The sequence below is a fragment of the Filicampus tigris genome, chromosome 5 (genome assembly GCF_054856515.1).
Source record: "Filicampus tigris isolate MCC_2025a chromosome 5, RoL_Ftig_1.0, whole genome shotgun sequence".
Classification (NCBI taxonomy): domain Eukaryota; kingdom Metazoa; phylum Chordata; class Actinopteri; order Syngnathiformes; family Syngnathidae; genus Filicampus; species Filicampus tigris.
Genome location: NC_141221.1, coordinates 2358425 through 2371517, shown reverse-complemented (window position 1 = coordinate 2371517; position 13093 = coordinate 2358425). Strand labels below are relative to the sequence as shown.

The window sequence follows — 13093 nt, the reverse complement described above, 5'->3', positions numbered from 1 at the left end:
GTCACATTGCCAATTGATTCGCTGAGTGTTACGTTGTTATTTAAAATCTAAACAAAAAATAAAACCATTGCATTGTCCTTTTATTATTATTAATGCTTTTATTGATTTTCAAATCTGCCAATACAGTCATATCAAGACATTTCAGTAAAGGCACAGCTTTCTCAGATAAAAATGCTGATCTTATTTACAGCACATGTTTGGACACAGTACATTGTTGTACATTTGTGCATCCCCTACCAGTCAAAATGATGGCCAAAGGATTCAATAAAACCCTCGATTAAATCACAAGCCCTTGTTCTTTTTCTGATTCTACATGTATAAAAATATGAAATGTGGCTGGAATACACATGGGACTCGATTTGAAATGCTTGCTGTAATATCAAAATAAAACAAGAAGCACTTTTTGAGCATGTAAATTCAAAAAGAAAAATGAGGAGGGCAGCTACTGGTTCCTGATGCTCTTAAATGTCTATATGGAATGAAGGTCCATTTGTCGTCAAATGTTGCCAAATCCAAAAACATGCATTAGAATCCCAGCTAAAATTTGTTAGTTAAAAGATGGCAGTACACACAGCCCTGCTGCTGTAGCCTGAGTTCAAGACAGGATCATGACCATTATATTTACAATATTTTTTGCCCTCTATTGCGCACAGAGGCAATAGTTGTTAACCTCCAGGAAAATAAGTACCAACACTGAGGAAACGCACAACTATTCAGAGTTCCACAAATGATCGGCACCAGAGAAATAATCTAACAAAAATATCTAATTTAACAAAGTTGCATTCAAAGTCTTTCTCTATACTGTATTTTCACTTTACAGCTGTTTACTGGATGTCCTATACTGTATCTTGCATTTTACTTACTTTACTAAATTAATGGGGGAAAAAAAATGGAAAATGGACAAGAAATTCAGTCATATATGTGACAAAGGCTTCTCACAATCACCCGTCAATGCATTGTACTCAAGCACATCAACCGTCTTCATTTTGGACTGAAAATATGTTATGTTGTTTGGTTCACCTATTAACTTCTACAGATGTTTCACTTTACTCAAACTATAAAACAGTAACTGATTTAAATGTAAGAATTGGATATTTGTTCAGTCAAAACACTGTGAATGAATAAATGCATCAAAACAACATTAACCAGCATTTAAAAAAAAAAAAAAAAAAAAAAAAAAGAGGAAATGCCTCAATCCCACTTCCAAATTTTCTTGGTCCAATTAAAAAGTAAACAAAACATTTTTTTTCTTATTAACCTGTGCTGCAAAGAATACATTTAGTACACAATGCTAATTCTAATCCAAAGGGAAAAAAATAATACAATTAAAAATAAAAGGGGGGGATGGGGGGCTCGAAGAAATAGTACAATCCAAATGCTCAGCTGTGAGGAATGACAAGAAGAAGGCACACACTGAGTAGACCTGAAGTCACAGAGGTAGCAGAGGCCGAGAAGAGGGAAAGTGGTGAAAAAGAAAGTGTTCAGGAGAGGAGTGTGATGTAATGTCTATCTGTCCTTGGAACCAAGCTTCTCAATCAAATCCTGCAGGGGAGCGAGCTCTCGCCGGTCGATAAGGTTGAATTCCTGCAGGTAACACAGATAAATAAACCAGTCTGAACTATGTTTTCGCTGAGCATACATAGTAAAATCAAATCCACTCCTTCACCGATTTGCTGTCATACATGTCAGCTGTCTGCCAACAGCTTCTTCCCTCACCATACAGGCAGTCCCCGGGTTACGAATGAGTTCCGTTCCTACGCTGGCGACGTAACTTAAATTTCCGCGTAAATCGGAATCAACGCTTTAAAACCCCCCAAATTTCTCAATAAATACCCGATGTTCGTCGCCGTCTCGCCTTTCTCCGACCTTTTGATAATATCCAGTTTCGTTTCCAACGTAATGGCTTCACTCTTGGCTGGACCAGCACCGCCAGAAGCGCCTGCTTTATTTTTTTACACACACGCGATGGGGCTGGAGACAAAATGGCGGACGAAACTCGGGCGTCGTAAAGTCGAAACGCCGTAGGTCGAGTACCGGGTAGCGCGAGGACTGCCTGTAATTGGTTACGCCACGTGGAGATGGCTGCAGAAAAACACTGTGTTGCACTATGGCAGTAAGTTAAAAAATGGACAAATTGCTGTAACTCACCTGGACAAAGAAAATGAAATGCTTGAAAGAGGTGTTGAGGTGCGCCTCCTCCTGCAGCTGCATCACAGAGTCAAAATGCTGATGGTAGATGTGCGCATAAACCCTGAAAAGGCGCTTCAGGATGGTTTTGGCCACAGACATGAAGTTCTTGGGAAACGGAACCCCTGTTGCGGAAAACAGACTTTACTTTGTATAAAATGTAATTATACCTCTAAAGCCAAGCGATGTCTGTAATTGTTTTTGTTATTGCAGTTTTTTTCCCCCCATTCTTTCCGGTGCAGTTTGACTGACTTCAGTCAGATGGTGCCAACTTCACTAAACTGATGAGTCTTCGAGTGCTTTCATGCATTACTTCATCAAACTGTTCCGTAGAATTGAAGTCACAAGATTAGTCACTTGTGCTAAGAAACTGTAGCTCCGACCTCAGGCAGCACAGCAGTCAACTGATGCACTATTCCATCTAAATACAGCACAGACTTACCTTTGTTTAATTTATCAATTTACAGAAAGAAAATGTGATTAGTTTCTGACTGTGTTTTAGTTGTAAACGCAGAACACTGATCAGTTCACTGAATTCCCCATTTGCAGATTACATTTAGATTTACGGATTAGGGGGAAGATCATACAAATCTCATCAGGCAGTATCGCCACAGAAGTAACTGTCATTTATCTGAAAATCAAACATTTTCCCGGTTAAAATCAAAACTTACCAATCTTGGAGGGAAAAAGAGTCTCATCATCCAGCTGGTCTTGGACCCAAGTCATCAGATAATCTATGTACTTGGGCGCAGAGCATTTGATAGGCTTTTTAATGTTGGTGCCATCAGCCCAGTGGTACTCGTATCTGCAAAAAGTGACCAAGTTGAATTCAGTGAGCTTTTAAGGTAACAGAGATATGACTGAGATGCAGTAGAAGATCATAACAGCTGAAAAGCTCTGTGCATCAACTTAGCTCATGCGAACTTTGCGTGGCAGGAGATAAACTAAAAATATGCACGGAAATGGGAAATGCAGCGCTATCTCTTCTGTACGCGTATACTTCTGATAGCTGCTCTGTGAGCAGGAAGTGAACCCTGCTCCCTTCCTCCTGATTAAACGCTGACCGTCACGGCAAGAGAGGATAGAGGAAGTGCCAGATCTAGATTTCAGCAACGAACAGAAAGCGTCTGAAGGGAGTGCAAGCCACAATTCTGACTCGTTTATTCAAGCAACTCTCATGCCATTACTTAATTGTCAAGACAAATCGGTGTAGACATTTCTTGCACAAGCATCATTTCTATAAGGTGTTCTTGAACCTTTTGGGTTCAGGGACTCCTTACAGAAAATACCATTTTCCAAGTACCGTTTCATAATCCTAATGCCAATTAAAACAAATACATTGGACTCCTAAATTCCATAAGACTATATATATTTTTCTCAACCTAAATATTCGTGACCTTTTTTTCCCATTAAGGCCAGGAGCGCATAACTGTGTTTCTACCACTAGAGCTGGAAGCGCTGTTGCATAAAGGTATACCTTTAGAACCGAGAGAGGGTATATGTCATTTTTCTTTTCTTTTTTTTAAATTCCAATTCTCTGTCTCTTAGCCAATGAAATGCATCAGAATGTACACGCGACGGTGTCGTGAGCCCTCGGAAGGTGTCCTGGAATTTTTTCTAGCAGTAATGGTGGACGCCGACAATCGCGGGAGCCCTGAAATAAGTGACGGCAGTGATACAGACGACGCACTTGTGGACTTGGAACCAACCAGTGGAACCAGTCGAACGTGATACATGGTTAACATATCTTTGTAGACAATGACGATATCGACATCTTTGTAACAGAATACAGGATGGCAATTACCACTTGATTAAAAAAAAAATAATAATAAAAATAGTGCTTCTCTTGCACTGACACGTTATTTTTACATTTTTGATTGAAACCGTAAATAATAATAAACTCAGGCCTGTGTGAAATCCACATGTCTTGCGTGTTTCTATCTGCTACAGGGGCTGAGATATCAATTATTTTGTAGGTGTTAAATTTCTGGGAAAACTTCAGGTTTTAGATGGTGATTCTATGGTCGCCCATAGGTTTTGGGGAGATGTTTTGGCAGGCGCTTTAGGCCTTAATGGGTTAAGAGAACTGAACTTAATATAATGTTGTCAAATCAAATTGATTTTTTTGGGGAGGGAAGCCCTTTATCTAACCAAAGACTTGTTTATGTGTAGCACACTGATGTACATTGATCTTAATCTTGTGTTGCGAACAGCTTGTGTGTCATTTTAATCTTGGTTCGTATCAATAAAGAAATGCAGTTGGAGTAAAACTAATTGTCCCACACTTAAAGTTTCTGCACTGCCATATCAGTGGAGTGATCTAAGCAGGTAAGGTCGTCATTGGGTTTGAGGTAGTATTACTAAAATCGAGTTCTATTATTCAGTGTGGTTTACTGCCTTACCTGGGGCCAGCAGACATGACCGAGCAGCTGGCCTCAGTGCAGAACTCTGTAATGGTGCCGTACAGCATGTTGATCTGGTTGAAGAAATCCACCGCTGAAATACAAAAACATGCAGTTAGTGTCTTATTTTTTAACAATAATTTTTTTTAAAAACTACCAATTATCATAAATAAATGGCTCCATTGGGGATTGAACCATGGACCTTCTGCGTGTAAAACAGATGTGATGACCACTACACTATAAAACCAACTACAACCAAACAGTGTTTTGTCTTACCTTATCTGGAGAAAGTACTAACTCCACAAAGTGTGTTTTAATAAGTTTAAATGTTTCTAAATGGTTTTTGCATGGTCTTCATACTGTGGATTTTCACATGGAATGTATCTCTGCGAGACACAGGAGTTCTTTGCATCAGCGGAAACATTTTTTTTATTCAATGTGCGTCTTTATTCCTGCACTCACTGTTGACTGCGATCCACTCATTGAGATCTTCTCCCTCCGGCAGCATGACCGCCTGCCTCAGGTTCCCGCTGCCCAGCGTAGCCTCAGCATGTTTCAACAGTTCATACTGATGGGAGCCCTCTGGAATGTTCTTCTTGGGCTTGAAGGTTTTAGATGAGCGACTACTACTGGAGGGAAACACAAGCAGAACTGAAAAGTCTGATGCTACGAAATATGAATCCTATAAAATCCTATTAGTGCAACGAGCAGTTGGATGCACAGAAAAAAAAAGCTCGGTTACACATGGTTGAAATGTGTTAAACTAATACATATCATTTGTTTATTTTTGAGGAAAACATGGCGAAATTACATCGGTGTACCAGAATTGTATCAATTGCAACTGATGTTCAAATTAAATGAATCTAACAGATCGTTTTGTTTTTTCAGTGTGAAAGTAGAGGGTTGTTCACAAGGTCTCGTTCAAACCTAAAAAGATTTAGAACAAACATAAGTGGTGATAAATCAATAGGATAGTGTGCATACTCCGAGGTTGTCAACATTTTTACATAGCTTTAGTTTGTGTATTTCAGGTAGTCTGTTGATGAAATTTTGTTACATTAACCCCTAAAAATGTCTTCCCCTCAAGAAAACACACAATATGTATAATTTTTTCACCATTCTCTGTATCATTTGAACAATTGTTATTGTATCATAAATACCGCAATACTGGGCATTCATTGCTTGTTGACACGCCACATTATTTGCACAGCTGTCATTGTTCGGTTCTATTCAGTACGGAATTTGTGTACAAGAAATTTAGTGGACGGAGTGGACAATAGGTGTATTAAATCAGGCAAACAACATCAATACCTACTCCTTAATTTAGAGACACTGTAGTTGTACACTTCTACAAACCAAAATCACATCGGGAGAGATGGTTAGACGTTCAATGAAGCCTGATATGACTGTTTTCATCAAAACGGAGCACGATCATTTTTGTAAAGACGGAATTCGTTTTACAGCTCTGCGATCGTGTAAGGAGGCCACTTATCAGTCTTCATGTATGACACGTAAATTAAATGTAGAAGTGAATTGTGCATGAGATGTGTCACCACAGCCAATGATCAAAGTCGTGGGTGGGCTATAGATAGCTGTCTGAAGTAATTGAGCAGGGATCCCTGTACAACAATAGAATGACCTACATAAGTAGTGGTACGTAAGAGGACAGACGGATGTACATTGTAACAAATGTTCACAAAATATCTATCTGCACGTCAGACGAAGTGAGCTACACAACTCCAAGCTAGCATTTACGGTCTAGCTAGCATGTAAGTTATAATTAAATGACAGTTGATTGAATAGTCGATATAAGCAAAGACCACGTATTCCAATGAATGATAATAACCTTTTACTACAAAGTACCTCAAGTCAAGTCGTCATCGCAACGGTAGTAAGTCGTTTTTAGCAAGGGTGTCTTCTTGCTTTGAGTTACTTCCCCTGGTGGAACTTTAGCTAACGTTAACCGCAAGCGCAGGCGACAAATTTAGATCACGAGTAAGAATGTTTGTCAAGTTTACTTACAATAGGAAGCTCATCTTGGAAAAGTGGTCGTCGGAGTGCCTCGATTAAACCTCCTCGCTCTCAGTTAGTCGATGGCGATTGTTACTTTGACAACGGACCACTCAAACGTCTTGGACGGGGCTGTCCGCTAACAGCTAACATCAACTGCACCCACGAAGCGTCTTCCTCTGGCGACAACAGGGCCACATTGTCGCCCCCTGTTGCGTACACTTGAAACCACTGACGTCTGATGAAATGCGTATTACGCCTGACATAATCTTTTCTCATCATTCAGTGCATATTAACGTTACGAATTTTAAGCACCAAGACCATAGCACCACTAAACTCTTTTTCTGCATTTTTCTCTACAAAAATCAACTCAATCAAAATTGTGATATTATTGAGGTACTATGTTTGTCCTGCTTGTCATACAAATCCGCAAAAAATAGTAGGTTTCTCATGTTGTATAATATGGCAGTGTAAGCGCAGCTAAGTTATGTCTCATCTACTTGTGAATGGGGATATTACAACTTAAAACTACAGTTGAATACTTGTGGTTCGCCTATTTATTTTTCATCATTATTATTATTATCAGTATTATTATTATTATTATTTTTGTTTTTAATTTTTTTTTTGGTTATTTTCCAGTGGCGGCATTGGTGGATATTGATTAGCAGGTTCATCTGAATCGTCTCACAGTGCAGTCCAGGGTTCGAATCCGGCCTCCGGATTGTGAGTGTGAACGCTTGTTTGTCTATGTGTGCCGTGCGATTGGCTGGCAACCAGTTCAGGGTGTACCCTGTCTACTGCCGAAGACGGCTGGGATAGGCTCCAGCACGCCCGCGACCCCCGTGACGATAGGCAGTTTAGATAATGGATGGATGGATGGATATTTTTTTTCACACACCTCACCCCTATTTCACGGAAACATATAAGAAAGATTGTCAGCATTTTTTGAAGAATTTTTTGGGTGGTTAATAAAAATAATATGTAATTAATTGGGCGGCACGGTGGTCGACTGGTTAGCACGTCCGCCTCACAGTTCAGAGGTCGTGGGTTCGATCCCGGCTCCGGCCTCCCTGTGTGGAGTTTGCATGTTCTCCCCGTGCCTGCGTGGGTTTTCTCCGGGCACTCCGGTTTCCTCCCACATTCCAAAAACATGCATGGTAAGTTGATTGGATACTCTAAATTGCCCCTAGGTGTGATTGTGAGTGCGGATGTTTGTCTCTGTGTGCCCTGCGATTGGCTGGCAACCAGTTCAGGGTGTCCCCCGCCTACTGCCCAAAGACAGCTGGGATAGGCTCCAGCACGCCCCGCGACCCTTGTGAGGAGAAGCGGTAAAGATAATGGATGGATGGATGTAATTAATTGGTTTTAGTTAAATTTTATTGAATCAAATAAATAACTTAATTAATTAAAATATACACTGGTCGTGGGTTCGATTGCGGCTGCGGCCTTCCTGTGTGGAGTTTGCATGTTCTCCCCATGCATGCGTGTGTTTTCTCCGGATACTCCGGTTTACTGCCACATTCCAAAAACATACATGGCACATTATTTGAACACTCTAAATTGCCCCTAGGTGTGATTATGAGTCGAATGTTTGTTTGCCTCTGTGTGCCCTGCAATTGGCTGGCAACCATTTCGGGGTGTCCCCCACCTACTGCCTAAGGACAGCTGGGATAGGCTCCAGCGACCCTCGTGAGGATAAAGCGGTCTAGATAATGGATGGATGGATGGATATGTAATATGGGCATGTTTTGAAATATTTATGAATGAAGTGTTATGTTCAGCAAAAAGTGGATTTTTTTCTGAAATGTCATAGGTATAGATCACAATATGGTAAAATCCATATTTCACAATAGCAAAAACCAAAATGTGTGAGGAAAAAAGTATAGACATTTTTGTAAACAGTGTCAGAAATAAATTTAGGGTCATCTCTGATTAAAAATTGCTGTTGTCCAGTGTAATTAATGATCTTCATTTTAGACAATGGCCATGTTAATGATTTTTCTACAGAATATATGAACGCTTGCTGCTACCAGTAGTCATAGAATAACAATGCAACACACAAAATGAGTGAAATTACAGACCTGTGCCATTGTGGTTTCACTTTCTGTCATGTACCACCTCTAGGGGGCAGGATATACTAATTGGTGTGGAGTTCCCATTGTCCTGCTTCCATCACCTTAGTGAGGGAGGACAAAAAAATGTAAATAGTGAGAGTTAACAAGTCAGAGGATCGCTGGTTTGCAAGCTCATTTGGTGAACACAAAAGCTCAAGTGGGAGGTTGCGAGTCGAGAAGACCTTTGCATCATCTTTGTTGGACCCACTGATGAGAGAGCGCTCACTTCTCCCTCTTCTCCACTTCACCCCTTGATTTACACTTCTGCTTTGGATGATTGCTTATTTTGGATGCCGCAGATGACTGTGAAGGACTGTCAGAGCGATCGTCCCGGGGAACTGTCTTGGCTTCATCCTTATTGACACTTTGAAAAAGGTGCTCGTACTTTTCACCTTACCTGTGTGGGATTTTCAGATGGAATAATGCCTTCATGTTGGAGTAGAAGATCCTGGCTTTCAGCTTTGTTTGCTGCCACTCTGGTTGTTCCTTTTGTTCATGCTGGATCCGAGCACGACAGAAGGCTGGCGGGGTCGTCCTCCTGCTATGGAGGCTTTGACCTCTATTTTGTCTTGGACAAGTGAGTGGAACACTGTTGCATAACATTGAGGAGAGAATCGGTTCGTGACACTCAGTTTATATGCAATACATAAATTCATTCTGTAAAACTCTGACAAATACTAGCATATAGCATGTAGACCTGTTGAATTTGAAGCATATTAAGAAGGAACTCATTACAGTATGGATGGACTGAAGTCGCAATGGTGTCACAGGCTCCAAATGATATCTTATATAAATATATACTATATAAATTCTACCTTTAGAATAATAATACTACTCAGTTGATGCTGTCATAGAGATTCATTTAACTAACGCTCACTATATTGTGGCTTACGGTGCTACAGAGCAGAACTCCACATTCACAGCGAGGGGTGTTTCAAAATGGACATTGTACTAGCCGGTACAAATCAAAATGTTTTTGGGTGAATCTGTAATCCATAAAGTAGATTTAACTATCAGCCTCTCATTGGCACACGCTTAATAGATCTTAACAGAGTTGCCTCATGAGGACCATCTGTGGCAAGAACATCATTAGAACCTCCACAAATACATTTTCATTTACTAATCAAATTTCCTCAGAGTAAAACAAGTCGGCCAACTAGGTCAACAAGAAATGCAGTATCTTGGTTTGGATAAATGTGTGCATGCGGAAGATGAGACGTGGGAGTGCGTGACCTCAGCTCCGGACAAGCTGATGCATTGTCCAGTTGTCCCATTCAATGTTTTATTTCCCGAGGTGGGAATCGTGCATGTGTCAAAGTCTATGCACGTCTGAATGCCATTCCATGTGTTAACAGAATGGCATGATAGTGTTGTCTCCTTTTATGATTTTTGCATTGAATTTATTCTGGATGCATTGAACTTGCAGCAACTATGCCCTCCACCTGCCCCCACCCGCCTGCCCCTGTAGCCTCATCATCTCTCGGTGTCTTCACAGCCTATCTTTCATTGGCTCCAGATGTTTTAATGTTTCAGCCTGTTGTCTTGGCCTTTCCGCACTGGAACTTATGTCATGGTAACAACGGAAAAATAGGTGTTTGGTAAGAAGGAGGAGGAAAGGGGATTCGGAGGTTATAAAAGCAAAGTTAAACTGAGGACATCTACTGTGATTCAAAGATACAAGCACGCACATTTGTTTTTTATTTCATGTTATGCAATTATCATGGATAGATATTTGTTAGTATCCTGAATGATTAATGCCTTCCTTCCACTCTATAATGCAGTTGTGTTTATATTGTAACTGCACAGGATATAGAGGACTTAATGGCAGTTGCTTTACAGCCCAATAAAAACATGAAGGAAAAAAAAAACGTATACCAACAGCTCAAGTTGACTATGAGGGGGTAAAGGGAGCAAACTTGTTCAACAACAACACTGAACTAGTTATGATCATACGATGGTATGCATGGAACCGTAACCCTTTCATGCCAAGTGGTCACTACAGTGGACAGCTATTTAAAAGTTGCTTTCGCCTATATTAATCAAACTAAAAAATATATTTATATTTTAAATAATAACATTAAATCATAATTAAATGCATGAAAGGGTTAAAAATATTTGTAAAAATTTAGATTAATTAATATGGGCGATTAACTTTTCAATAGCTGTCCACTGTAGTGACCACTATGCATGAAAGGGTTAATGAGCGGCCATTTCTCAGATCGGAATAACTGTCTTCATTAACTGCGGGTGTATTATAAGGATGCTAATAGTAACTTGAGCAGAGCTATAAGAGTAAAATCCCTCAAGGGACGGCGGCTTACAGCTCCAAACCGTTGCAGATTTGCTTCTGTGGAAGCACTCTGGTTTTAATTTAACAGCACTCAATTAAAAAGCAGCTCTCTTTTCTTTTAGATTACGTTTAGGAAACTAACCACATGACATTTCCCTTTGGTAGATCTGGGAGTGTGATGGACCACTGGACTGAAATCTACCATTTTGTTGAGCACTTAGCTCATAAATTTATAAGGTAAACTAATCAGTGTTTTGGCATGGAGAAAAGCCTTCAAGAAATGTTTACTGATCTAACAGTGTTTATTTCTACTTTGCTTTAGTCCGCAATTAAGGATGTCGTTTATCGTGTTCTCCACTGAAGGGAAGATTTTAATGAGCCTGACAGAGGACAGGTGGGTACATTTACCTATTTTTTTATTTTTTTTATTTTGGTACTATACTCTATATTGTATACAACAAAACCCTGCCATTTGAACAGGGGTGTGTAGACTTTATATGCACTGTGGTTTCCCTTCACCCCCTTTGCTAATAGTTGCATTATTGATTGTGCTGTTTGTGTTAAAAGTAATAAATATATCTCAATTGTATAAATAATTCTGGTGTTGGATGCCCTTTTTGGGCTTGAGCACCTGACCCCCAAAATATCTGTGCAAGTGCCCGGTCCAGCACAATGCATCTGATTTGTTCCCCCAAGGGGATGCACTTTAATCAAATATAGTACGACTACTGACCTTAAAGTCATCCATCTGGATCAATATGTGCAGTTGAGGCGAGAATAATGGAGTAACCTGCTTTCACTTGAACTTGCTTTTATCATCGTGATATTACACCGTTAAAATGATTTGGATGTAAATACCCTCAAATTAAAGATAACAGTCTGCAGATGAAGCATATCTCCTTCGTCTCACTTCAAAGCCATTGTGGTGGTGTTAAGAGCTGAAAAAGATCAAAAGTGTGTGTGCTCAGGCCCATGAATGAAGAGATGAAGTAAATGACTTTGTGCATGAACTGAGCTCATTCATGATAGATAGTAATGATACACACCACTCCTCTATCCTTTAGTGGACATGAATTATGACACATCTTAGTCTATCATTGTCATGACAAACTAAGACGCACACTTACTTAGTCATCACATAAGACTCATGTAATAATTGAGCTTTTCTTTCGGCGAATAATGATTAGATCAATGTATTCCAACCTGTGGAGTCGCTTTATAAATAAAATTGTATTATGTTGTATTGTATTGTATTGTTGAAAACAAAGTTGATATACTGTACTCTATTTTTATGCTGGACAGGTTCGTCGTACCTTTGGCCATCCAATTCAAGAGCTTTTCATGTGTTATACCTGCCAATATATGCCGCTGGCATAGAGAGAAAAACAAAGTAATAATAAAGATGAAAATAATAATACAATAATAGTAATTAATAATAACGCTGCGTACATATACTTTAACTTTTAACCAAACTATACACGACATAATCGATTTTTCTAACAGTCAACGCGTACCGAACCGAACCCCGTGTGCACAAAACCGAGATTGGAACTGGACTGTGGATTTTGTCAACCGTCCTCATCCTGATAAATATTGCAAATAAATTGCATTATATGAGATGAGGTTGTTTTGTGTATGCCATGTCAGAGAACGTATCCGCAAAGGTCTGGAGGAGCTCCAGGGAGTTCATCCAGGAGGAGACACCTTCATGCACGAGGGCATCCTGCGGGTGAGCTGCAGCATCTCCGTCTCCACTCTTCACACAACGTGAACACTAAACGCATGACCAATCAACTAAACAGATGTTGCCTTCCTGCAAGGTGTGCTTGTTTGACAGCTCACTGTGACACCTCATTGTCCTTGTGTTTGTGTTCTACAGGCCAGTGAGCAGATATACCATGGAAACACAGAAGGTTCGTATTACAAGATGGTACTCTCCTTTGTGGGCATGTTGTCCAACTCTTAGCATCCTAAAACCGTCCCCATGCTAAAGATTTCAGAGTCAGAGGGTCTCTGAAGCTTGGAGGCCTTTATTATATGAGGAGTCACAAGAAAATCCTTTTACAACGCTATAAGTAAAAGTGAGAGAA

General features: G+C 40.0%; 2 protein-coding genes across 6 annotated transcripts in view; one reads left to right on the top strand and one right to left on the bottom strand.

Moving 5' to 3' along the window:
• Positions 1-78: 78 nt before the first annotated feature.
• On the bottom strand, positions 79-6822 carry LOC147146848 (MOB kinase activator 1A). Of its 2 annotated transcripts, none has more exons than XM_086030350.1 (6): positions 6612-6822; positions 5052-5218; positions 4590-4683; positions 2859-2992; positions 2149-2312; positions 79-1584 (listed from the first exon to the last, which is right to left on the bottom strand). In XM_086030350.1, the coding sequence occupies exons 1-6, from the start codon at positions 6623-6625 to the stop codon at positions 1507-1509; spliced, it is 651 nt and encodes a 216-aa protein (XP_085886476.1). In that variant the 5' UTR covers positions 6626-6822; the 3' UTR covers positions 79-1506. The 2 variants fall into 2 exon arrangements, with proteins under 2 accessions (XP_085886476.1, XP_085886477.1); XM_086030351.1 differs by having other exon boundaries at positions 5052-5215; positions 6612-6821.
• antxr1a (ANTXR cell adhesion molecule 1a) overlaps positions 6208-13093 on the top strand; it is a 27322-nt gene continuing 20436 nt past the window's right edge. The window contains exons 1-6 of one of the 4 annotated variants that reach the window (XM_086030347.1): positions 6208-6242; positions 7239-7322; positions 11169-11240; positions 11326-11397; positions 12651-12732; positions 12883-12916. In XM_086030347.1, the coding sequence (XP_085886473.1) occupies positions 11182-11240; positions 11326-11397; positions 12651-12732; positions 12883-12916 (247 nt within the window). In that variant the 5' untranslated portion in view covers positions 6208-6242; positions 7239-7322; positions 11169-11181. Of the gene's footprint in view, positions 6359-7238; positions 7323-8829; positions 9291-11168; positions 11241-11325; positions 11398-12650; positions 12733-12882; positions 12917-13093 lie in introns of those variants that run through there. The other 3 variants (XM_086030346.1, XM_086030348.1, XM_086030345.1) reach the window with 3 other exon arrangements.